At 45.9% G+C, this 26,814-nt stretch overlaps 1 protein-coding gene across 1 annotated transcript in view; it reads left to right on the forward strand.

Moving 5' to 3' along the window:
• The window catches only part of SMG5 (SMG5 nonsense mediated mRNA decay factor), a 37,454-nt gene extending 13,514 nt beyond the window's left edge, over positions 1–23,940 (forward strand). The window contains exons 5-22 of the mRNA XM_033923857.1: positions 1,562–1,651; positions 3,127–3,216; positions 4,049–4,127; positions 4,421–4,546; positions 5,294–5,362; positions 6,667–6,875; positions 8,471–8,608; positions 8,950–9,669; positions 11,547–11,713; positions 14,376–14,451; positions 15,368–15,543; positions 16,459–16,620; positions 17,469–17,528; positions 18,382–18,541; positions 18,754–18,844; positions 19,061–19,135; positions 20,181–20,319; positions 20,727–23,940. Coding sequence (XP_033779748.1) covers positions 1,562–1,651; positions 3,127–3,216; positions 4,049–4,127; positions 4,421–4,546; positions 5,294–5,362; positions 6,667–6,875; positions 8,471–8,608; positions 8,950–9,669; positions 11,547–11,713; positions 14,376–14,451; positions 15,368–15,543; positions 16,459–16,620; positions 17,469–17,528; positions 18,382–18,541; positions 18,754–18,844; positions 19,061–19,135; positions 20,181–20,319; positions 20,727–20,810 — 2,711 coding nt within the window. The 3' untranslated portion in view covers positions 20,811–23,940. The remainder of the gene's footprint in view (positions 1–1,561; positions 1,652–3,126; positions 3,217–4,048; positions 4,128–4,420; positions 4,547–5,293; positions 5,363–6,666; positions 6,876–8,470; positions 8,609–8,949; positions 9,670–11,546; positions 11,714–14,375; positions 14,452–15,367; positions 15,544–16,458; positions 16,621–17,468; positions 17,529–18,381; positions 18,542–18,753; positions 18,845–19,060; positions 19,136–20,180; positions 20,320–20,726) is intronic.
• The last annotated feature ends 2,874 nt before the right edge of the window (positions 23,941–26,814 follow it).

Consider the following 26,814-nt stretch of genomic DNA (forward strand, 5'->3'; position numbering starts at 1 on the left):
TCCTCTTCTTCATGGCTGGATTGCTGGTCCCATGTTGCTCCTTTTGGGGGAGGGTTTGAGGATATGTACAAATAAGATTTTATCGATTGGTTCTTGCTTTCTTGCGTTTTTTGTGATACCATCAGTAAAAATTGTTAGAAAGTCATCATGCTGGGAAAGGCTAATGGTCCAGTATCCTGTTTCGAAGTACCTGGCAAATCCCAAAGAGTGAAACAGATTTTATGCTGCTTATCCCCTAGGAATAAGTGGATTTCTCCAAGTCCATCTTAATAAAGACTTATGGATTTTTTTCTTTTAGGAAATTATCCAAACCTTGTTTAAACCCTGCTAAGCTAAGTGCTTTCACCATATTCTTTGGCAACAAATTCCAGAGTTTAATTACACAATGAGCGAAAAAATATTTTCTCCAGTTTGTTTTAAATCTACTACTTAGTAGCCTCATCACATGCCCACAGTCCTAGTATTTTTAGAAAAAGTAAACAAGCGATTCGCCTCTTACCTGTTCATATAGACTTCTGTCATATCTCCCTACAGGCGTCTCTTCTCCAGGCTGAAGAGCCTTAGCCCCTTTTAGCCTTTCCTCATAAGGAAGTCGTCCCATCCCCTTTATCATTTTCATCCCTCTTCTCTAATTCTGCTATATCTTTTTATGAGATGTGGTGACTAGAATTGCACACAGTATTTGAGGTGTGGCCTCACCATGGAGCGATACGAGGGCGTTATAAGATTCTCTTTGTATTCAATTCCTTTCCTGATAATTCCTAACATTCTTGTTTGCTTTCTTAGTTGCCATCGCACACTGAGCTACATCGGAACATATAACTCTATTTTGGGATTTTTAGGTTCTAGACACACATAGTATGAGGCCAATAATCCCTCTTTTGGATACTAATATGGTGAAGGGATGGATCGAGGTTGGTGCCACAAAATTATTCAGTTACTGCATTGCACATGGTGCCAAAACTGAAATTGGTACATATGTGGTTTGAGAACATACCTGTGTGGACCATCAACTTCCTATTCTTTAGCACTCTCCAGACCAGTAGAGGTTAATCTTTACGAATGGGTGTATATCCAATCATGACCAGCAGGTGGAGACTGAAAACAAAACTGTGGGACAGTATATACTATCCTCCCTTCTCTATTTCCCTCAGTCTTCTTTCAGTCTCCAGCTGGTGTTGATGTGATCTGTACCCATCTCCCTTGGTTAGGGCTGTTGGAATTTGTTTAGGGGGTTTCTAGTCCCTGTTTTTGGCCGGACGGAGATTGGGCGGGCCTTTATCGTTGAATCTCCTTTGCCAAAATATTTCCCAAGCCTTTATTTTCCTCTATTGAGTTTATGATGCGTCTTAAACCTCTGTCTGTAGGCCTTGGATCCTGTGAAGCTTCCTAGAGATGGCTTGACAATGGGCCTGGTTTTCATAGTATTTCACTCATTCCTGCTGTGTTGATACAACGTGTCCTGATATTGCAGGGTGATGGGGGTGGAGAGAGGTTTACCATTGCAGCTGAGGGGAATGCACTGTCCCGGCTGTCTCAACAGCTTGTCCTTTGCCTTTAGGATGCAAGAAGCCTGTGCTGGCCTCGGCGAAAGAGATGGATTGGGCACAGATGGCCTGTCACCGGTGTCTGGTTTATCTCGGTGATTTGGGTAAGGGTCTGTTTTCATTCTCCCTTTTAGCACAGAAGAGATTCTTTGTCAAGCTATTAGCTGTTAAGTGTCGATTCCATGAATGTTCTGTTGTGTAAATCCCATCTACCAAGTGGCCCTTTTATTTTGACCCCTAATGAGATTTTGAAATCATGACCCGGCTGGCATTTCCCCTCTGCTTTCTAGCTCGGCACGACAATCCTTCGTGTGGGGTTCCTGGGTGCCTCTTGGTACGCAGCGACTGGCACTGTGAATGCTGCCTCTGCAGCCTCCATAACCGTTCAGAGCGTCAGGAGCTGACGATCTGGTGCACACGAAGTGGGGGGTAACTTCTCAGAAAGTGGGTCCACTTAATGCAGCTTCTATAAAGGCAATTGCAGATGTAAGTCCGTAGTTACAGCTCTGTGGCTGGTGTAAAGTCTGTGCCTAACCGTTGTCAGGCATGTAACTTGAGTATTCTCTAGCCTTGGTGCGTAAGTATTAGGCATGCCCCGCCCCGCCCACACCCTTCTAGCAGTTATACGCTAAAAGGATTATGCGCCAAGACAACACCATCTAAGTCAGGGGTGTCAAAGTCCCTCCTCGAGGGTCGCAATCCAGTCGGGTTTTCAGGATTTCCCCAATGAATATGCATGAGATCTATTTGCACACGCTGCTTTCAATGCATATTCACTGGGGAAATCCTGAAAACCCGACTGGAATACGGCTCTCGAGGACCGGAGTTCCCTACCCCTGCTCTTTACGATGGGCTGCATATGCTGTAAGACAGGGGTGTCCAATGTCGGTCCTCGAGAGCCGTATTCCAGTCGGGTTTTCAGGATTTCCCCAATGAATCTGCATGAGATCTATTTGCACGCGCTGCTTTCAATGCAGATTCATTGGGGAAATCCTGAAATCCCGACTGGATTGCGGCCCTCGAGGAGGGACTTTGACACCCCTGATCTAAGTGCAGTTAGCACTTTTAATTGTCAATTTTTGCCTACTATAACAAGTTACAAGCGTAACTGGCAGTATTCCAGAATCGCGCTCAGTTTTGCTCGCTACTGATGGTAGAATTGGAGGGCTTCCTTTAAAGCCCTGCGCTTATGAAGAAGAACCCCCCATCTCTCCTTTTGCCCGTGTGTAAACCCCCTCCTGGCTTTTTGCCTATCCGAATATGTTAACGGCAGGGCACTTGTGGCCGTGTGCCATCAAATTTAGGGAGGCGATTTTGCCGCAGCTCGCTTTTCATTGCTTTGCTTCATGATTTTGCATGATGAAGAGACCATTTTTTGACATTCTAGAATAGATATTATTTTATGAGGGTTTCCAAATTGCCTTTGGAAACGGGATTTCTGACCATGCAAAATTGAGCCGTAGCTTGAAAAGTGGGACGATCTGAGACCACAAATGGAGCTAGACAGTACTTTAAGGAAAGCGGGTAGCAGTATTCCTGGTTTGACAGTCCACAGAGGTTTTTTTATTTCTCTGTCTAGCTCGCTATCAGAATGAGTTAGCCGGTGTGGACACAGAGCAGCTGGCCGAGAGGTTCTACTATCAAGCACTTTCCGTTGCACCCCACATTGGTACGTAAGCCAGACGCTTCTGCTTGTAGGATCTTTTATTTTTTGGTGCCCCAGTAATTTCTTCCTGCTTTGGTGACATGTTAGCACCCCAGAAACCTGGTCCCTATTGTTTTAGAGGTGGGGGATGAGAGAGGAACTCGCCAAAGATGCTTGAGGTACTTGTATGTAAACCGCTTTGAATCTCTTTCCCCACTTCTCACGCTTCAGTTCCTTAGTTTTATTTGAAAATATATATATCATTGAAACCTACATAGTGGAAGGTCCACATAACATCAGCCTTAAATCATTTGTGGACCTGCAAAATTATCCCTGCCCCATGTGCATACATCTACTCCAAAGCATTTCTTCAGTGGAGGGGGGGGGGTTAATGCTGCCTCCCAAGTGACAAAATATGCTGCATTTTTATAAGACTCTGCATTTGACAGTGGCAGACTTGTACACCGGGGTTTTTGCCGTGATGTTTTAAGGAGGGGTTGGTAATGCTAAATTTGCTGGACTCAACCTCTTTCATATCGTGTAGTTTCAGGACTGGAAGGTAAATTGAGGGGGGGGAGAGGGCCCTTGCATATCTTGAACCACTGTACCCAGCGCAGGTCAATGCAAATGCTTAAAGAGCAGCCCTGCTCTGCTCAGTGGCCTCTTCTGATTACAGTGGCAACATCGGGGATCGGTGAGCATGCTGGTCAACAGTGGCCCTGACCCCTTGAGCCTGGGGTACCACCCGTGAAGGGGATTACTCTGGTAGAAAAGTGTTTCACTTGGTGCATGCTTTATTTCACTAGAATTACTTCTGTATGGTGTGTGGTTGATGCGTGGCTTTCTTTCCTTACAGGGATGCCCTTTAACCAGCTGGGAACCTTGGCAGGAAGTAGATATTATCATGTGGAAGCCACTTACTGTTACCTGCGCTGGTGAGTCCCTTGTTTTATCCGGTACTTGTCTTCTGCGCTTCCAAGCCTGTTTTGTTCATTTCATAAGTGTGGCTGTAGGCACAGTCTGTTTCTTGTCCTAGCATAGAAATTTATCAACTTGACATTATTTGTTACATATTGTAAAGGTGAACCTCGCTGCTGTCATGTGGTGGCTTCCTTGCTTTTCCTGTCAGAGGCTTGGCTGTGGAGCTGCCATCTTTCCTCCTCTGTCAGAGGAATTTATCTTGCATAAATAGGAGACCCGGTCACTTATTTTTTGTTTATAATGGTAGCATCCAGTCGGAACAGTCCTTCGATGGTGCGTACGGGAACCTGAAGAGGCTTTTTGACAAGGCGGTGAAAACGTACCAGCAGCTTAAGAAATGCGAAGCCAGAAAGCTGTCTGTCAGCAAGAAGAGGTAAGCTCCCCGTTGCTAGAAATCCCAGGGCCGTTGCAGAGAGTTCTGCTCTGAGAGTGAGTGGTCGTCTGTCCTCCATTATGCTCCGATTTTCTGTTAGGCAACACTGCACAAATGCTTCACAGTGCTTACCGCCATCAGGAAACGTATTTAATAGAAAATGTGGTTGGGTGAGAAAGGAGGGGGGATTCTGTTTAAAAAAAAAAAGAAAATATGGCCTTGGGTGTACTGGCAGAAGTTACAACAGTGTATAGTTTTTTTTTCCATTTTAATTATGGTTTCTTTGTCAGTACTCTAGACCGGTACAGATTCACTGATGGGTAATAGCTCATCATGACCAGCAGGTGGAGACCTAGACCAAACTTTTGGCTGTCCCTCCCTCTATCTAACAGTCTTCTCTCAGTCTCCAGCAGGTTGATCTTGGTGAGCTGTATCCATCCCTTTAGGAACTGAGTGAAGACTTAAGGGTTGAAGAGAGAAATTTGGTCTCACAGGTGGGATTTAGATATGGCCCCCAAGCTCAGAAAGGTTGTTGCAGGCAAGTTGTACCATCGAGGAGAAGGATAGAGAGACCTCTGAATAGAAGTTGCAGGGGAGGGGTGTTGAGCAGGGGCATCAAAGTGCAAATACCACCAATGAACATGCAAATATATCCCATGGCCAGACTGTTTGGATTCCCTAAATGGCAGAGGCTTTTAACCCTGAGAAATCCATGTCTCCTCTTTTTTTTCCTCTGTGTTCTTTCAGGTGCAAAGACGTCAAAAAGCTCTTGGTGGCCTTTATGTACCTTCAGAGCCTTTTCCAGCCTAACAGCAGGTAGTGGCAGCAGTTTGGTTTTTATTTCACCGCACAGCTGGCTCCATGCTGGGGCAGCACGCTTGTTTCAGTGGCCATAGGCTCCCCATTCTGTTGAATTTAAAGTGAGCATTCTGTTAAGCGCTGGCATTTAAAAAGCAAACCTTGAACAGATTGTGTGCTTCCCTGGGATCATCTTGTGCCCAAGTCATGAAAAACCGCTCTGCTTATTGGCTTGTGTTGTCTAATAATGCAAGGTGGCTCAGCAGGACACACTCTGATGCCAGTAGAGGAAGGGATACCACACTTGCCCTGGGTACAGTATTTCTTGAGCTGTCTTTTTTTTTTTTATCTTTATTCAATTTTAGTTCTCATACCAAGTGAATTATAAATAATACAACAATTTTCACAAATCACTTGCAATTACATTCATATATTCTTATAAAATAAATACCCCCCCATTATCAATATTCCCATGACATCTGATCATTAGAGTAAGTAGTCAATGGTCCCCATATTTTATTAAAATTATGAAATTTTCCTTGTTGTAACACTAACATCTTTTCCATCTTATATATGTGGCAAACTGAATTCCACCAAAATGTATAATTTAACTTAGTATAATCTTTCCAATTTTGGGTAATTTGTTGCATGGCGACTCCTGTCAATATTAATAAAAGCTTGTTATTATTAGCAGAAATCGGGCTCTGAACTCTCATTGCTGTACCAAATAATATAGTATCATAAGAGAGTCCGACATGGTTTTCTAATAATTTATTAATTTGGGGCCAAATTAGTTTCCAAAAGGCATTTACACATGGACAGAAGAAAATTAAATGATCTAAAGTCCCCACTTCTAATCTACAATGCCAGCATCTATTGGATCGAGTGTTATCTAACTTCTGTAAACGTATAGGGGGTCCAAAAAACTCGATGTAACAAAAATAACCAAGTTTGACTCATAGATGCTGACCTTGGAGATTCTTGAGCTGTCAATATCTGGAAACCTGGTTCAAATCTCGCTGCAGCTCCTTGTGACCTTGGACAAGTCACTTAACTCTCCAAACTCAGATTGTGAGCCTTTCAGGGACAGAAGAATACCTAGTGTACCTCAATGTGTAACTCACCTTGACCTGCTACTAAAAAAGCATGCGCTAAATTGTGCCCCTTCCCAAAGAGCTTATGGCGCGGCTAACAAGGAGGGGGGGGGAAGATCGGTTTGAAGTCACACCGCAGGGAGTGAGAAGACCTTGGGTTGCCCAGTTTTTGCAACTGAATGTTCTGGGGGGGAAAAAGTATTTTTCTTTGTTCATTTTGTCTCTAAGCTGTGTGGACTCGGAGCTGACCTCTCTCTGCCAGTCGGTGTTGGAGGACTTCAATCTTTGCCTTTTCTACTTGCCCTCATCCCCCAACCTGAGCCTGGCCAGTGAGGATGAGGAGGAATACGAGAATGGCTACTCCTACCTCCCCGATCGCCTCATCTTCAGGATGGTGGTCATTTGCCTAATGAGCATGGATAACCTGAAGAAGGCAGGTAACTAACCTGAGATTATTCTCCTGGGGGGGGGGGGGAGATTGCAGGAAGGTTCTGGAGGTTATTTGCTGTATTTGACTACTGAGAGCAGTTCCATAATAGATATTTTCAGTGCTGTTAGTTGACAGGATTTGTGTGCGTTTATGTTGAAATAAACATTAGGTCTGTACTTTTTAATCCAGGGCTAAACCAGCCATGTTAACTGTAGAGTCTCCCTCTTTGGAAGTGGATTGCTGTGTAGTTTCTTGCAGTTGAGAGGAGGGAATGACATGGGGGTGGGAATACGGTTTGTCCCTGTTCCCGCAAGCTCTATCCTCCTTTGAACAAGCCTCAAACATTTATGATTTTATACTTCAATCTTTTTATTAACTTATAAAAAGGGGACAATATTCTGTACAATTGTTTATCGATCACAAATGGAGCCTTCCATTTTGATCTGGTCTTGGCACAACCTTCCCAAACATTCAGTCGCCTATGTTTTTACAACATCTGGGAAGGTAATTGGATTGTCTTTCAGACCTAGGTGTAGAAGAGGATGAACAGGAAAATAAGTGTCTGTTAAATGTTGGAAATGTTCCTTGATGCCAGCAACGCTGGATGAATCTCTTGCAGTAACAGTAAGATGCTTGAGCAGCTGGGCACATGATGGAAAGACATTGCAGATGGCAGACAAGACACAAATGAGGTCATTGAAATACAAAAGCAGCATCTGCAGTGTTTGGTTGGTTTTTTAATAAATCATTGAATTCAGTTGCCAATTATCTAAGACAGTGGTTCTCAAGTCTGTCCTAGGGGACCCCCCCCCCCAGCCTGTCAGGGTTTTAAGATATCCCTAATAAATATTCATGAGAGAGATTTGCATATAATGGAAATGACCGGTATGCAAATCTCTCTCGTGCATATTCATTAGGGATATCTTGAAAACCCGACTGGTTGGGGGGGGTCCCCTAGGACAGGCTTGAGAGCCACTGGTCTAAGATGTGTTTAAGTTTTACATATTGATTCTAGTCTCAAGTTTTCGAGAATGACACGGGAACAGAGTTTGTCCCGTCACCTGTCCCTGCCTCGTGTTATTCTCTAGTTGGGAGTACCTTCTAGAGATCCTTGGGGTTATTGTTGAGCAGGGGGGAGGCATTTACCTTTTTAGCATTGAATGCAAGTCTTGATTCAAATTTTTGTGATATTGATAACACCACAAAATCCCCTTGCTGGGTGAATATCTACAGTCGGGGAGGGCAAATTCCAGACTCGCTTAGGAGGGAGGATATTGCCAAAACGTTTGGGATTTTGTCATAGACTGCTATTGCGGAGATTCTGTGCCAGATTTTGGTTGGTTTAGGTTGGAATTGAGAGCTTTGTCATCAGTAAAAATGTTTTGAATCTAGAAGGAGTTCATAGACCTTTATTTTAGGGACACATTTCCTTTCTTCTCCCCCCCCCCCCCCTACATCATTCTTACCCTGGTAGAATTGCTGAATAGTTATTTGGTGCATTTTGTCTCTCTGGCAAATGCCTTAAGTTCCAGCCTACTCTTCCATTCAAGTGCAGGAAATGCTTTAATTCCCTGAGGCCAAGTCTGCTGTGTCTGTTTCCAGGTTCCAAGCACTATAGCGCCGCCATTGCATTCACGCTGGCGCTGTTCTCCCACTTGATAAACCACGTCAACATCCGGCTGCAGGCTGAGCTGGAGGAAGGCCAGAGTCCTGTCCCAGCGTTCCAGACTGACAGCCCCGGTAAGGCTTGGCCAGATCTCTCTTAAAAACATAAGCCTTTGGCTCTTGCCTCTTTCAGTTGTAATTTATGCTGATTTTAGCTGGTGCATTGTGGGATCCAGCTTTCTATTTACGTGTTTGAAATACTGTACAGTTAAACAGGAGTGAAGAAAATCCAGAGAAAGCAAGAACCCCAGAAACGAGAGCTTTGCAAATCTAAATAAGAGAATGCAAAAATGCAAAGCATATAAATGAGCTGTTGATTTGTTCTGAATTTGTGATCTCAACGTAGCTTATTTACCTACAGATTTTCCAACTGTTGGAAAAGCTGCTGCTTTGAAAAGCTTTTTGTATTTTTATAGATGACCTGGAGGTGAAAGAGAATTCACAGACGTTGGAGAGGGAGCAGGAGGTGGGCAGCGTCGCCGTGCTCAACCAGGTTGGCAAAGAGGTGAAGCCAGGCCGTGGCAACTGCAAGAAGAGCCAGAAGTACTCGCGCCTTTCGCTCCTGCGGCGCCGCAGGCATCCGCGGCAGACGGATGAAAGCGACCTGAGCGAGGGTTTTGACTCGGACTCGAGCCGGGATTCCCCGAAGGGCAGCGAGAACTCGGGCAGTGGCTCGGATAAGAGCGACGAGGAGCAGGCGGCTTTTGACGCCGAGACGGATTCGGATATGAACAGCCAAGAGTCGCGCTCGGACCTGGAGGACATAGAGGGTGAGCCTAGTGGTGAGGAGGAAGAGGAGGAAGATGAGGAGGGGGGCACCAAACAAGCCAGAGGATCTCAAGAGGCCCTTAAGAACTCTGGGGAGGGGCCAGATTCCAAACTCTCAAGCACTTCCAAAACGGAGAACCAAGATCCATCTGCCAATGGACCGGGCCTGGGCTCCAGTGAGGCTAGTATAGCCAGCAACCTACAGGCCATGTCGACCCAGATGTTTCAAAGCAAACGCTGCTTTCGCTTGGCCCCCACCTTCAGCAATGTCCTCTTGAGGCCGAGCAGCGAGCTGACCGTCTCCAATCAGGCAGAGAGCAAGCCGTGCGTGAACGGAGATGTGGAGAAACCCAGCCTGGCACATCAAGGTAAAATCTCTTCAAAATAGAAACTCTTTACTGAATGAATGTAAGGTATCGCCGAAGAGACTAGTTTTTTTTGAAAAAAAATTTCAGTAGCTTTCTAGGCAGAGTCGGGTGCCCCGTTTTGAATTCTGCTTCAGGGATTTCAAAGGCCAGGAAAAGCCAACCGCTGAGAATTCCAAATTCGAAGGGTCTTTGAAGTCCCTGAAGCACTTATTGGACCTGCGGTTAAGTAGAGCGAGGAGACTTTGGCCGCAGTTAGAGATTTGAAAGCTAAGTGGATCTTTTGGATGCTTGGACTGTTTGTTTTTTTGTTTTTGGGGGTTTTTTTTTCATTGTTTTTGGGCACAATTTGAAAATGGTGGAAACATGGTGGCAGATAAAGGCCAGACGGCCCATCCTTAGCATCCACTATCTCCTCCTCTCCCTAAGAGATCCTATGTGCCTGTCCCACAATTTCTTGAATTCAGACACAGTCTCTGTCTCCACCACCTTTACTGGGAAATTATTCCACGCATCTACCACCCTTTCTGTAAAAAAATATTTCCTCAGATTACTCCGGAGCCTATCGCCTCTTAACTTCATCCAATGTCCTCTCATTCCAGAGCTTCCTTTCAAATGAAAGAGACTCGACTCGTGCGCATTTCGATCATCTCATATTTGAACATCTCTATCATAGCTCCCCTCTCCCGCCCTTCCTCCAAAGTATACAGATTGAGATCTTTAAGTCTGTCCCCATACGCCTTATGACGAAGACCACACACCATTTTAGTCATAGGGGAAAACACCCTCCAGGGATTCAAGACAAAGTTAGACAAGTTCCTGCTGAACCGGAACATACGCAGATAGGGCTAGTCTCAGGGCGCTGGTCTCTGACCTAAGGGCTGCCGGGCACGATGGACCACTGGTCTGACCCAGCAGCGGCAATTCTTATGTTCTTATGACTCCATCCTTTTTATATCTTTTTGAAGGTGCGGCCTCCGGAATTGTACACAATATTCTGAATGAGGTCTCGCCAAAATCTTATACAGGGGCATAGATACCTCCCTTTTTCTTACTGGCCATACCAGTTGGTTGGTTAAAAAAAAAAATAATTGAAAAACCATATTGAAACCGCAGCAGAGTCGGAGGCCAACAGAGGCCCCATAGAAAACATACCCCAATGCCAGTAAAAAACAACCAAAACAATACAGAAGATAAACAGTGATGATTGGATTACAAAGCACCCCAGCTAAACCCCACAACCCCCACCCCCTCTCTACATATCCCAATCAAGGAACATATCAGCAAAACATCCCCAAATTCTCAGAACCACAAACCCCCCCCTAGAAAAGGTACACAGAAATCAAGATTTCCCTTCCCCCGCCACCCCCAGGCCTAAGACCACCAAACTACTCAAACCACCCCTGCCCCAAACCCAGTCCTCCCTGCCCCCCATCTAAATAATAGGACAATGTGGATGCACTGCTACCAAAGATTGCTTTATCACTAAATTGTATTCTGATGACTACTGGTTGCTGTATCGCCAGCCACATTTAAAACCATCAGTGTGGAGCTCGCAAAGGCACAGGTGACTTGTCGTCATGCCACTTGGTTGTAATCTCCAAATTGACAGGAAGTGGACCTTAGCAATTAGGAGAGCCAGCCTGCCTGTTTACATCCTGTTCTCCCTGGCATTTGGGGTCTGCACATGGGAAATAGAGAGGGGTTGGGTGGGGGAGTAAAGGTCTTGGCTGAGAGCTCTCCCAGGAGTGGTGAAGGAAGCAGCTGACACTGGACATTGGAAAGGGAGGGACCCTAATAGGTTGCAACGCTAGTTTCCATATTGATCCAGGACTTCCTGCCAAGACATTTACAATTCTGCGTGTGTTTCCTGTTTGCAGATGGGTCAGACTCGGAGGAAAGCGTAGACAGCGCCAAGTCCTGTCCCAACGAGAGAAGCCTCCAGGAGAAGTTGGAGATCATGACCAATGAGGGTCTGCTGCCTGCCGTGAAGGTCTTCCTGGATTGGCTGCGGACGAACACAGACATCATTATTATGTGTGCGCAGGTAGAGTGGGGGGTGGTTAGGTAGTTCTCACAGTGACTGGACAGCGGGAGTAGAGGGAGCGGGCTTGAATCAAAACATGCTATCAGGAATTTGCAAAAACGTGTTCCTGCATGTTGCTCATAGATTTCAAGCTCTGAGAATGCTATCACGCTCGAGCATTGAGCTGCTGTTGCTGGGGCAGAGTGACGGAAGCCCTATATATGATTTCTTGACCTCCTCCAACTTAGAAGCAAACTAGATTCTTTTGGAGGTATACAGTTGGCTGCCAAGGCAGGCCTTAGAAAGCTTAAGCTTTCTTTATCATCCCTCCAGATCGGCAGACAGATGGGGTTTGGGCTCCTCTGCCAGCAGGGGGGAGACAGAACACACTGAATTCTTACAGTACAAGTGGGCTGTGCCGTCCCTCATAGAATCAGTCTGTTTTCAGTCTCCATCAGGTGGAGGTGGTAAGCCTGTGCAGTCTTCTTTTAGGCCTTAGCAGGGTCTGTTGGAAAGTATGGCAGTGGCCTTATCTGCCCCCTTTTTTCTTGTTAGACTGAGCTGGGGTTCTGTGAGAGGCCATTACCACCTCGGGAGTGGCACACGGGCGGCCGAGTCCTTCTCCCCACTTCTCCCCTTTTTTCCCTAGAGGGCTTCCTCGAGGGCCGCAATCCAGTCAGGTTTTCAGGGTTTTCCCAATGAATATGCATGAGATCTATTAACATGCAATGAAAGCAGTGCATGCAAATAGATCTCATGCATCTTCATTGGGGGAAATCCTGAAAACCCGACTGGATTGTGGCTCTCGAGGAGGGACTTTGACACCCCTGATTTAAAGTCTCATTTAGTGTTGAAGCATTTTTATTGAAATAGATGCCATACAAGAGAGCATCAGCCATTCAAAATGTAAGCCTTGACCGATGAGGAGGTTACACACGAATCTCCTGTTATGAGATCATAACCTTTATGGGACGGAGGAGGGGTGTTTCTGAGGTCTATGGCTAAAACAGAAGGAGCAACATCAGTTAAGGATTTAAAGGAGTAACATAGAAAGAATATTCTAAAGGTTGGAAGCTTGGAGTTTGATATTGGATTTATGCTATATGGTGACAATTCCAGGAATAAGACTTTAAACAGTGCCTTATAAGGTTGTTGAATACAAGAGATGACAACAGAAAAAAACAATCAACAGTAACACCCCTCCAATATCCCCAATCCCACCCCCTCTCATTTAAAAAAAAATATATATATTTTTTAATTCTTTATTTTAACTCTTGCAACAAGTGTACAATATTCAATCAGATAATTCGTACAAATCACTTGACATTCTAACAATTATTGTCAAATGCATATAAAAAAGACCCCTCCCCCACCCATTCCATTCATTAAATCCCATAACATACCTCCCCTATCCCCACATTAAATATAGTCCTATGTAATAAAAAGGTCATTAGAATATGCAGTCAATGGCCCCCAAATCTTTTTGAAACTATTATAATTTCCTTGCTGTATAGCAAGCGCTCTCTCCATTTTATAAATGTGACAAAATAATTTTAAAAAGACCCGAGGCAGTGCTTTTTCCTTATGCGCCAGTTTGCAGGGAATCGAATGTTTTCAATGATATTTTTTCTCCCGTTCAGCCTGCCTCGCAATTCACAATGACCACTTCTTGCAAGCTGAAGAAGTGCTCAGTGTGTTCCCAGCTGACATTTCTTGTTTTTGTTCACGGCCGGAAGGGGAACCCTCACTAGCTTTGGAGCCGACTGGCTCGAGGGTTTCCCCGGCAACTGCGAAGGGTGTGTTGGCTGTGGGTGGTGGGGAGGCCTGGGGTTCCCTAACCGCCATCAGTGCTGGGGATTCTCCAGCCGTCGTGGCTGCTGGAGTTGGGGAAGACCAGGTTTCCCTTACTGCCAAAGGTTCTGGGCATTCCCTTACTGGTGCATCAGGCCTCTCTGGGGATTCCCTTATCACGGCTTTGATTTTTGAGGCCTCGGGAATGCCTTTTTTTGGTGGGCTTTTCTTCTTTGCCAGGAAACTCTCCTATTTTGGCTGAGTTTTCTCAGGAGCTCCCACCTAGATTGGGGAGGCAGGCCCCTTCCTCTGCTGGGGAGCGCGATTCTATCCTGCCTGTGAGGCTCCCCCTCCCCCCTGGATTTTGCTCTCGCCATGTACAAGGTATATTACATGCACACAGCTGGTGGCCCTGTCTCCTCTTTGATGGCTTCGGCCTTGCCGGGGTTGTCTTCGTGGGCGCCAGCATCGCCTCCACCCCCGCCTAAGCAGTTGCATATTTCCTGAGAAGACGATTCCCCTATGAGCACCTGGGTCTCTCTGGGGACCTGCAGAACCTTCTGGTGGGGGTGGACGATGCAGGTGGTTGTCTGGCTGAGCCGCCCGCAGGGGAGGATTTGTCTGTGGTGTGCATTTTTCACTGGGAAGCGCGCCAAGAGCTTATTCTTCAGGTATCCTCTGCCTTGCGTTTTGAGGAGAACGCCAAAGAGGTTCCGCGGATGGCGAGTCCTCTTCTTAAAGGGATTTGGACGGCTTCCTGTTCCTTTCCCATGCATCAGGATCTCCAGATGACTTTATCTTAGTCTCACGTAGGCTTTTGTGTGTGTGTGTGTAATTGTGCATGCTTTGTATTTAGTGTTAGATAAGAGCTGAGCCCTGTCTTTCTTTCCAGAGCTCCCAGAGCCTGTGGAACCGTCTTTCTGTGCTGCTGAATCTTCTGCCCACCGCAGGCAAGCTGCAGGAAGCAGGTAATGAGAGAGGATGAGGTCTGCACTGCAATGAGAATGAGGGGCTGATCAGCATCAGAAAGAGAGAAAAGTGTGTGTGTGGGGTGTTCACAGATATTAACAATCCCCATTGCCTGCCGACAAGATATTACATTACATTACATTACATTAGGGACTTCTATTCCGCCTATACCTTGCAGTTCAAGGCGGATTACAAAAGAGCTAACTGGACATGTCCAGTGAAGTTACAACAGTTTTGGGGTTTTGTTTTTTTTTTTGTTTTGGTTACAAGGGAGGAGAGGTACCTGGATTAATTCCGGAAGAACTTGCAAATTGGATATTAAATTGACTGTACGTTACTGTGTGATATAACAAATAGATTACAGTTAGAGTACAAATAAGATTATGTTACATTTCAGGGATCTGAATACTTGGTTGGTGTTTTGGGGAGGAAGAGATTATTTAAGTGGAGGTTTTGGGGGAGAATTTATTTAGGAGGAGGGGGAAGGGGCAGGTATGATACAGTGATTCATAAATTCATGGATATCTATTTTTTTACATTGTGCTGAGTGGGAGTAATTACATCCGAGGGGGACCTTACCCTGATTTTAGGATTTATTTTGCAGCCGGAGCCAAGGAATTCCTGTTTAGGGAAAGGAGAGTTTTTACTTGTTAGGCGCTGGAATTAGGCCAAGTAAAGCCTAGCCCAATATATAGGCAGCTACGCACCGCTAGGTGGGATTCTATAAGCGGCTGTCTAGTGCTTGATTGACAACCATGGCGTTTAGGTGCCGCTTATCGAATGTGGCCCCCTCCCCCACTGAAGGCTGCGCAAAAGTGTCCATATTGGGATCCCCAAATTCAATTTCCAATTCTAACTCTGCTTTAAAGTTATTTTTGAAGCTAACCATGTTTTTCTGCCATCTGACCAACCCAGGTATCCCTTTGTGCTCTGAGGCCCAAGAGTTGCTGACAAGGTGTGAGCTTCCAGATCTGAGCACGAATTTGCTGCTGCCTGAAGACGTGGCCCTGCGCAACCTCCCCCCGCTGAGAAGTGCGCATAAAAAGTACAACTTTGAGCAGGAGAGGCCCACGCTCGGTCCTCTAGAGGAGGTGAGGCCAGCCGAGGGCAAAATAGCGGTTTAAAAAAATACATGGTCCATTGCAAAGCATTTCAGTGACTTCATAGCAGCTTCGGAGGTATTCGTTGGTTCAGATAAAAATCCCTGCCCACAGAATAGTCGAGCTATGAAAACTGAAAGACAGACAGAAGAAGCAGTACATAATCATAAATTCTAAGCGTTTTACAATATAAAATTTAAAAAGGGGTCCAGTTAAACCATTAATGACATAACATTACTTACATGGATCAATAGGATGGTGGGGAGAAATACCATTTGAAAGAAAGAGAGAACAATTAATGATAACAACATAGGGAAAGGGAAAAAATGAATTTAGTTTAGTTTAAAAATCTTTATTCATTTTAAATCTTTCAACAAGTGTACAATAAAATCATCATTTAATATACAACATCACTTGAAGCTCTACAATTTCTCAAGAAAAAGATGATATCCCACCCCACCCTCCCAAAATTATATTCAAATATAATATATATCATATGATATAATAATTTAGATCATTTGTTTTATAATTTGATATTGAAAAACCACAAAACCCACCCCCCACCCACAAAACAATATATATTAAGTAGGGAAAAATGCGGATTATTCATTATAATACCTTTTTAATGGCCCCCACACATCCTTAATAAATTTGGTATAGGAAATGAATTTTTATATTGAAAAAGAGCTAGAAAAGTTCCATAGCCCAATTAACAGTCTTATGCGTCTTTAAATGAAAAGCTTTTGAGGCCACCCTTGAATTTATCTCAATTCTGTTCAGATGGTAACAAATTCTATATCGTTGCCAAAGATGAGGCCCAGGATGGGACATGAAGATGCTGTGACAGGCTTGCACTAGTAACACACGGGTAATATCTCTGGGGCTCTCCCTGTGTTCTGTTTGCAGGCCGTTGTCCGTCACTGTTACATCCGGAGTTTCGGCCACTTCCTGACTCGCCTGCAGGGCGGCGGCGTCCTGCAGTTCAACGCGGAGGTGGGGATCTTCATCAGCACAACCCAGTCTGAGCAGGATGACCTGCTGCTCCAAGCTCGGGCTCAGTTCCGCATGGCAAGTGGCAAGACAGATTCCCCGCCCCTTTCTTTTAGGCTTTTACCTGTCCTCAGCCCTTCTCGTCTCTCATTTGAAGTAGGTGGAGGTACAGTGTTTCCGATGTAAGTAGGGAGCATCTCTGAACTGACCGGGGCAGTAGAGAAAGACACGGGGACAAATTTGTCCCATTCCTGTAAGCTCTGCCTTAACCGCCCAAGCCTCGAACACTTAGGATTATAAAGTGTTTGAGGCTTGTGCAGATGAGGACGGAGCTGGCAGGGACGGGAAAAATTTGTCTCTGTGTCATTCTCTAATGCTCAGCTCTTCCATTGCGTGAGGTAAAGAAGAGAGGATGGGACAGACATCTGAAATTGCTCCTTTCAGAGAAGAGGTCACAGCAGTGTTTTAGTTTTATACATAAATGAAATGATTTCTGATCCTGGCCTTGTTGGTAAGAACTCACCCCTAACTCCCATGTTTCACTCGTGATTTTTTGGCAAGGGGATGACGGGGAAAGTGTTTGTGTGCTCCCTTGTTTAAAAGGTGAGGTATTAACCGCTGGCGCTCTGATATTTCGCCTGCCTCTTTTCTGTCCCCAACATATTGCAGCCGGGAAAAAAAAAAGTGCTGGACAAAGTCTCAAAAGTAGGGAAGGAACTAAAAGATTCAACCGGGGTTGCATGCAAGGAAAACTTAAGTCCAATGAAATATTCTTCTAGAAAGTCTTTATTGATACGTGGGCAAGATCCAACACGGTCTGGCCTGCTTCAGGGGTCATAAAGCTAATATAGCGTAGAAAGTATTACTGCCTGGACTTGCCCTTATGACAAAATGACCGTACTTTCTGCCCTCTTAAACACCCACAGGCTGAGGAAGAGGCACGAAGGAACCGGCTGATGAGGGACATGGCCCAGTTACGACTGCAGGTAAAGAGGCGGCAAGGAGCCCTTTTGAGTTATGCATTTCTTCATGGCAAAGTTGGATTTGACCCTAGGGAGGATCCTCCTAGGGCAGGGGTAGACAGTTCCGGTCCTCGAGAGCCGGAACCAAGTCAGGTTTTCAGGATCGCCACAAAAAATATGCATGAGATAGATTTGCATCTCAAGGAGGCAGTGCATGCAGATCCGTCTCGTACATATTCATGGTGGAGATCCTGAAAACCTGACCTGGCTCTGGTTCTCGAGGACCGGAATTGCCTACCCCTGTCCTAGGGATGATGCTGTACTCCCTATTCAAACTGGGACAGTGCTGGAAGAGATTGTGAAATCATCTGCTCCACACTTGTCTCCAGTTAGGTTCTGGTATAATAATTTGTCCCAGTAGTGGAGATTCTATCATCTCCTTAGGGATCTTGTTCTAGGGCCCAGATAACCTCCCTCCCCCAATTTTTGTCTGGATTTTTTTCATATGTACCCTTCCATCTCTTCTACTATGATTTAAACCCACAAATTCTTGTCTTGGTCATGCCCCCTTCTCCCCTTGTATCAGAACCAGTTACCAGGCTGTGCTTCGGTCTTCTCTTTGCTAGGCCAGATAAACATTCCTCGCAGCTCGTGTTCTGTAGGTATCTTGGTTGCTCTGGGCTTTCTCCAGTTCTCTTTGTAGCCCAAGCGCGGCCTCTAGACCCCGGAATCCTGTTCCTTAAGTGCTGCAAACTGTAAAATCCTAGCTCTGGCCTTTGAGGCAATATCCCGCACTGCTTAAAGATCAAAGCTAGGTGGGACAATGCCATGTGTGCTTCTGAAGATGCCTCCTGACTGGGTCTCTCTGTTTCCACAGCTGGAAGTCTCGCAGCTGGAAGGGAGTCTCCAGCAGCCGAAGGCACAGTCTGCCATGTCTCCCTATCTCATCCCTGACACCCAGGCGCTCTGTCAGCACCTGACAATCATTAGGCAGCTGGCCAGCAGTGGCAGATTTATCATAATTATCCCTCGCACAGGTATGTGCAAAATTTCGTCACAGCCGAGGGCGGGATTTCCTGTTGTCTCAACAGGTCAAGTACAACCTTTAGAAAATTCCTACATTGGTCTTTTGAATAATTTTGTAGCTGCTTCATTAAGATTTTAGGGCAAGGAGGAAGGGATTTTCAGGCTTGGCACTCTTCAGTCTACTAACTAGTGTGTGTTTATATATTTTTCTTCCCTCAACCAGTGATTGACGGCTTGGATTTTCTGAAAAAAGAGAATGCAGGGGCAAGAGATGGGATCAGATACCTGGAGGCTGAGTTTAAAAAGGGGAACCGGTGAGTGGAAGAGGCTTTGGCACTGCCGTCCTTGAGATTTTATTCCACCCACCCAAATGTCTAAATTCTCAATTCTTCTCCCCTAAGCTGGTGTTCAGCATAACCAAAAGTCCCCAAATGGAGCTCAATCTTACTAATGAACGTGGCCGGCAGATGGCCTAGAAAGGCAAGCTTAAGCAGCTGACCCCTTGCAAATCTCTCCCTTCATCCCCACAGGTATATCCGTTGCCAGAAGGATACCGGGAAAAGTTTTGAGCGACACAAGCTGAAACGTCAGGACTTGGATGCCTGGTAAGAGAGGAAATAATTGCACAGATAACAGACCTAGAAAGCTCTAATTCGCGAGCGACGGGCTGAATGGGTCCTGATCTTATCTCCATTGCGTCTGTGCCCTTGCACTTCCTGGTTTGTTTGTTTTTTGGTAGAGAAACTAGAGCCATAAGTCCATTGATACAACGGATGTAAAACCAGAACTGACTTAGGCTGGTGTTTGTTCACAATAGTATAGGCATGCAGATGGAAAGGAAAGCATGCTGCGGTGGATGAAACCCAAGCCTTGGGTGAGAGAAAACGATGTTTGCTTCAAGGCTAAGGAGTAATCTAAGGAAATACTTTTTTACGGAAAGGGTGGTAGATGCGTGAACAGTCTACCGGAAGAAGTGGTGGAGACAGAGACTGTGTCTGAATTCAAGAAAGCTTGGGATAGGCATTGGGATCTCAGAAAGAGAGGAAGAGATAATGGTTACTGTGGATGGGCAGACTGGATGGGCCTTTTGACATTTATCTGCCATCATGTTACAATGTTTCTATAACCATAAAGTTCTATGACCTCACAATGCAGGTGTAAAGAGCCTTAGCCAATAGGAAGAGGAGGAAATAGTGGATGCTGTGGATGGGCAGACGGGATGAGCCATTTGGCCTTTATCCTCCATCATGTTTCTATGACATCACAATGCAGGTGTAAAGAGCCTTAGCCTATAGGAAGAGGAGATGCTAATGTTAAGAGCCTTAGCCAATAGGGAGAGGAGGAGATAGTGGATGCTGCGGATGGGCAGATTGGATGGGCCATTTGGCCTTTTATTTGCCATCATGTTTCTAGGTTTCTATTTGTTTTTCTGAAAAGAACATGGGCTTTAATATTTAACACATTTGGCTAGTTTCAAGGTAAAGGGAAGTTTTTTCCCTGGGCCAACCTGGGTGCATGCTGTGAGACCCAAGACCAATGTGGCCTGCACAGTCCCATGCGTCCTGCCCTTCTCCTAGAGCCTGAAAGAGCAGCAGTGGGGGCAGCCAAGACCAATATCTCATATTAACATGTTGCTTTCTCTTTGGGTAGGCATCTCTACAAGATTTTGGATAGCTGCAAACAGCTGACTGTGTCTCAGGGAAGTGGAGAGGATGACACTGCTGGCATGGTGACTGTCATAACTGGTGTCCAGCTGGACAATCCCAGCACCCTCTCTGCAGCTATGCAGGTCAGTATGGCAGCAAAACACCTCCCTCAGAAGCCAGAGTCAGATGAAAGGACTTGCTGTATTTTTTGCTTTTTATCCCACCCTAAGTGGGTGGAAATGTCTGTGTGTATTATGAAGCGAATATTACCTTTTTAAATCCTGTTGGTCCAGCAGTATATCGGCAGGAGTGAGCTTTCCGCGCTCCTGCCTGGGCCTGCGCCGCTCCCTGAATGGCTGCAGTCAAATCTCGCAGGACTCCCATTCAGGGAGTGGTGCAGGCCCAGGCAGGAGCGTGGAAAGCTCGTTCCTTCCGATACACCGCTGGACCGCCAGGATTTAAAAAGGTACGGGGGAGGGGGTAAAAACATAGAAATGAGTTGTTGAGCTAAATAATTTTCCCTCCCCCTTGTTTCCCCTCCCCCTTGTAGTCTGCTCTCCAGGCCGCAGCCAGCACCAGTGTGGAAATCAAACACATCCTAGAATTCTACAAACAGTGGAAAGAAATAGGCTGAAGGTTATTGGAAGGTCATCGGGTTGGCCTGCCTTTCTCTGCCCTTGTTGGATGAAATGTGGAGCGTGTGGATGGAGAACCGAGCGACGCTCGGGTGACGAAGTAAAGAACAACCAGAGACCTAAACCCTCTCCCCTAGCATCAAATCCTCAACAAGCCTAGATCCAATTTGTGACTCCACCACAGCCAGCCCCGTGCCTGAGGAACTGGACTCAGGCGGGTGCTGCTCTCGTATCCAATGCAATAGTACCTATGTAGCAAAGTTCTCCCCCTGATTTCCACCCCCTGTCCCTCCCCCCTCAACCCTGCCCCAAGAGGGACGGAAGGACGAGTTGGGTGGAGATTTCCACCCCTTAAAATGCTGTGGCCGGTCTGGATGCTGGTTTTTTTCTACCTGTTGGACTGGGGGGAGGGGCAGTGGCGATACCATGAAACTGCTGCAACTGGTCTGCCGCCAGCAGGAGGGGAAAAAAAAAATTTCTCTCCCTCTCCGTCTCTTTTGTTTTTCCTAAATGAAAAATGTTGGGGTCGGGGGAGGTAAAGCTTTTAGGATGTGGGTGAAAAGGGTCTGGTAATGTGGAAGGTTAAGAGTAAAGACTATTTTTATTTTAAAAGAAGAAAACAAAGGAAGGGAAAAACCACCTTTGCCTGGAATTAAGGCAGAAAGTTCTTTGTTTTTTCTTTGGTAGTGATTAGCTGACAGCTCGCTCTCTATCCCTCTCCCAGGCATGCTGTAACCCATAGCATAGATCTTAACCAGAGTCTGTTTCTGGGGTTCCTTCAGCCGTGTTGCATATGGGGGTAGAGGGGTGGCGTGGTGGAGGGTACAGAGGTCGCCTCCTGTGTGCTTTTCCAACCCCCTTTAGTTAAACCTTGCATGCGTAGTCCCTTGTAGCTGCGGACATCCGGCTTTGAATGCCGACTTTCGGAGACGTTTAAGTTGTTAGGGTGGAAACTCATCGGAATCCATTCTGGCAGAAAGATCTCTCCGAGTTTAACACGGTTTGAGCACAGACAGTGCACAGAAGACTAGAGACTGCCCAGAGCACACCTGCCAGCCTCTAAAAGCCATTTGCCAGCCAGCCTGTTGTTCCAGGAACCTCTAATTTCATAAGAATAAGGACGTGTGCTTATATGAACCTCAGTGGGAAGCACAGGTCTTAATGTGCTCAGAGAACAGCTCTTTGGCCATAAAAAAGGGCTGTGCAAATAATTCCCTGTTCCATGAAAGACATTTACATGGCCCCGACAGGGATACACCTAAGCCTGGGTTGTGTATGTGACCCTATGTTTTGTGCTTGAATTAGGAAATAGAGATGACGCTTTCCTTACCACTGAGCTTGGGTTGTTACCCACACCCAAACAGGGGTGGCCATTAGCCCATGCTGCGTCGAATTTGGAAAGACACGTCTGCCGGAAGCAATTTCTACAGCATTGTTGTAGGGAGTTAAAAGCATTGACCTAGCATGGGCCAGAAACATCATGAAGGAAGCTGAAGAAATTGCTGCCCTCTCAGCTCTTCTGTCCAGGGTCCACCTGAAAAGGGCTTTAGGAAGTGTTAGTTTATCTGAAAATTTGCCGCATCGAAATTCTTGTCTGTTAGCGCTTTGGCAAATGGTGCATGTCACTGAGACGGGTGAGCCCAGGTAGAGAACAGAAGTGCCATCAGTCTGTGGAGGCCTGCCTGCTGCATTTTAAATGGCCAAGTGCGGCATCTCCCACCATCTCTCCCTCCAAAGCCCTCACAGGAGCAGAAACCCAGCGCGATGACTGGTTTCTTTGCTGTGTGCTGACGGTAGTGTCTCGGTAGGCTGCTCCTGAGTGTAGCGGTACATTCTACCCCACCCCCAACGCTCAAAGTGTGGGGGTTTCTTGGCTCCTTTTAAGGTCAGGCTTTCCTTTGCCAAGCGTTGCAGGGAGTTGTTTTGTGGTTGTTCCATCTGGCTTGGGAATTTGTGCAGTGCTCAGGGTCCACTGGAGACCTAAGGACAGATGAATTCCTATAACCTCTCATGACTTGGCTAAGGCGAGCAGGTGCTACCATCAGGGGTGGGGTGAGCTGGTTGGGACTTGCAGCTTCTGCTTCTCCTAGGGGACTGGTCTCTCTCTTTAATTTCAGGCAGCAATCTTGAGTGAAACCCAGGGCCATGCAGCATCACACCCTGAGTGTCCTGAAGTGCTCTAAGTTTTCTCTTTCTTTGATTTAGAACTGCAGGCAAAAAACTTGGCGATGGATGGTGCATGTTCATTTTTATAAAAGTGTGCCACACCTAGGGATTAATCCGCCCTTCTGTTCCCACTGTGCTCTGCATTTTGGAAGCAGAAATAACCAGAGCTGGTGCATGAATCACTCCCTTTTGATACTGTGGGAATAAACTAGCCTGGTGTCTTTCTTTTCTGGTTGACAATGGGAATCTGCTTCACCGCAGGGTCAGTCTGTTGATAACGGAGAGCTCTGTGCTTCGCCAGAAACATTCGTCAGCTGGTTCAAGGGATGCCCACTGTCTCGGCCTTGCTTTGAAGGGACCAGGGATGCTGAGCAGAATTTAAACCCAGCACCCTTCCTTCCAGGCAGTTTGTGCAGTAGGGCACAAGGGGGCACTGTTGAACCTCGCTTGAAACAAATACCCCATTTAAAGGTTCAAGCCTCAGTCAGTTATGCTGGACTTCACTCAGTGCCATGCGGAGCCCCAGGTGAAGATTAGAATGATGTAGGGAAGACTCCAGGCTAGCTCTTGCCCCTCCTTCAGTTCTGCTTCTTTAACAGAAAGTGACAAATTCTTGAAAAAATCAAGCTGGAAAGTGCTTCCTGTCCCTCCACCCGACCATTTGCTGGTACCACCTTTTCGAAATGGAGCAAAGTTTTTAAGAGACCTAAGTTTTAAGCACGAACTGACTTGCACCACCTCTGCAAGATGTTAATTTGTTGGGGTGGGAGGGTGTTAAGCTGTTTTGTGTTCACAGCCATTATGTAACCTGCAGCTTGATGAGGTGGCAACATGTACTGTGTGTTTGTTTTTGTAACCAAAGGGGCTTTTCCATGAAGGTTGAACTTGACAGGTGGGAAACCAGCCCTGTCCTGAGTGTGGGTCGCATCTGGCCTAAGGCGTGCAATAAAACCGTAAAGCAGAGCCATGTCTCCTGTGCTCTATTTGAAAACTTCCCCTGTGTCTTGAGTGAATTACGCTGGGTGGGGAATGAAGGCTGCAAATGCTTAAAGATGAGACCGGTTGGGTCATCCAGTCTTCCTTCCTCTCTGCTTCAGCTGTATGAGTACATAATGCTGGTCTTATTGTTTGGTTCCTGCTAGGCCCAAACGTACTTCAACTCCCTGTGTCTTACCACCAAGAATTGGTTTTTGGTTAGGGTGTAGTTCGGTGGTTGAACTAAACCCCCCAAAATAATTTTATTGAATGATGGACCTCTGAATACGTCAATTTATATTCTGCATCCACTTGGGTAGATCATATCATGTCCATGTGTATTTTAAAACTAACACATAAATAATACATAAAGCAGCCGGACACACTAATGTAAATATGAAGTCGAAGCCACTTGAGAAATTATCAAATTACAGAGTTTATTATTTGATATTTAGTTTAGAATGGGTTCCTTTTAAAAAGCCACGATGGCAATTCTCGTGTGGCAAATGCAGTGACGCCCATAGGAATTGAATGGACTTGGGTCGCACTAGGAGACTTGGTCAAAGAAGGCAGCAATTATTTGACCAGGTTTTTATAATATTATTGCTAAAATTCAATAAAATTATTTGGGGGGGTTTAGTTCAACCACCAAACTCTACACCCTAACCAAAAACCAATTCTAAGTACAACTGTCTGTCTTTCTATGTCCAAAAAGTTTGTATTAAGGACGGCGCACCAACAACAAAGCAATACAAAGATGAACCCGGGTCCCACCGTTTGCTTTTCCTCCCCTTTCCCAACAACAAGAAATCGAACATCAGGGCCGCAACTCCAGCAGCAGCCAAACCCTCTCCCGCAAAAACAGAGAAAGCGGCAGAGTCCAAGGAGAAACGGTTCCAAACTCCCCAACCCTAGTGCCACCAAGCAGGGAACCTAAATGTATCGTAGGCACTTAATGAAAAGGAGCAATAATAATGAACTGCCTCCCCTCGATATCCCCCTCAGGAACCCCAAAACTTGCTAAAGGGAAGAAAGAGCAAGAAATAAAGAGAGAAAAGAAAGACCCCCCCCCCCCCAGCAGTGGATGAACATAAGAATTGCCGCTGCTGGGTCAGACCAGTGGTCCATCGTGCTCCCGCGGCAGCCCTTTGGTCAAAGACCATTGCCCTAATTGAGTCTAGCCTTACCTGCGTACGTTCTGGTTCAGCAGGAACTTGTCTAACTTTGTCTTGAATCCCTGGAGGGTGTTTCCCCCTATAACAGCCTCCGGAAGAGCGTTCCAGTTTTCCACCACTCTCTGGGTGAAGAAGAACTTCCTTATTTTCGTACGGAATCTATCCCCTTTCAATTGTAGAGAGACTCGCAATGGGTCACCAAACAACTGTCTATCTTTCTAATTGTCCTGCCAGGTCCAGGCAGCCAATTCCACAAAAGTGGACCACAACTGAAAATGACTTTTAATGAGTTTCTTCAATATAAACTTTCCTCAAAGCTGGAACAGATAAGTGATCAGACAGGGTAGAGATGGTCCAGAGAGGGACCTACTGGGATGCAACTCTTCAAAGCGTAGGGTATAAACGGGGGGAGGAAAAGGATCTCGGAAACCTGCTGGGTGACGGAATTAACCTCAGGCAAGTCAGACAAGATTCCAGGTTTCATTCATTGATCCTGAAAAACCTCCTTCCTATTTTAATTGTTTTATTAATGATTTATCTTAAAGTCTTCTCCATTAAATCTTCATTAAAACCATATTCATGTGAATGGGGTCAGTTTGGAGTTTTTCCCATTGGTCTCACTCACCAGTGATCTACTAGGATACCCTAGAGTCTATATTCAGAAGTACTCTAAGGGAGACTTAAAGACCTAACTGTATCTATTTAGACTAAGCTCTTTGGGCTAGGGACATGTGCATTAAAACTACTGTACAGTGCTGTGTACATCCTGCAGTGCTATCTGAAAGGAAAGGGTGGTTCTACAATAGAGACATTCAACTACCTCCAGGGTTTACATGGGAGCAGTTTTCTATGTGATACAGTATTGAGGACATAATAGCCTTCCTGGGTCAGTCTAAAAGGTCCATCGAGCCCAGTAGCCCGTTCTCACGGTGCCCAATCCAGGTCACTAGTACCTGGCCAAAACCCAAAAGGAGGACATGTCCAGGGGTCTGCTAACCTTAAGCAAAGGGCTACTCATTGTTCTGCAAACTGATAAACCTCGATAATGAACTTTTATAGTTTACACCCAGTGCAAAAATTCTTCCATCAGGGACCAAAACTCCTCTGACTATCTCCAGCATGTTATTTGGGTGGTAAACGGTCAAACAGCTGCGTTCAGTATCAAAGGATCACAGGCCGTCAGTCTCACCAAGCCTCACACCCATTAATCTTTCCTGGAAATTACAGTCAGATGAGGCCGGCTCTCGTCTGAGCCGCTGGAGTTGGGGGCTGAGCAACCGGCCTCTCAATGAGGCTCAGTGTTCCCGGGCAGGCCACTGCCGCCGTCACAGGGTCTTGGCAGAGCGTCGGCCGCTACCCCTTGCTCAGGCCAGGGTTTCTAGAAGCAGCACATAGGCCCGAGGCGTAATGAAAAACTCGCTTTGTGTGGCCGTGCCCCTGCTTGCGTAAGCATCCTCTGGCCCATTCTTCTACGCTCGCATTCAAGCATAAATACGATTACTAAACGCAGCACAAACATCCAGCGACCTCTTAGCCAAAAATATGAAAGGACAGATGAAATCATGAAGCCCTATATTTAAAGTTTTTGAAGGTTATGCTGGTCACAGATTGAAGGAAACCAGAGGCGTTCTAAAATCCCCCTTTCTCCCTCCGAGACCCTCTGAGCTTTACCGATGTCTTCATTGTC

The sequence above is a fragment of the Geotrypetes seraphini genome, chromosome 16, assembly GCF_902459505.1.
Source record: "Geotrypetes seraphini chromosome 16, aGeoSer1.1, whole genome shotgun sequence".
Lineage (NCBI taxonomy): Eukaryota > Metazoa > Chordata > Amphibia > Gymnophiona > Dermophiidae > Geotrypetes > Geotrypetes seraphini.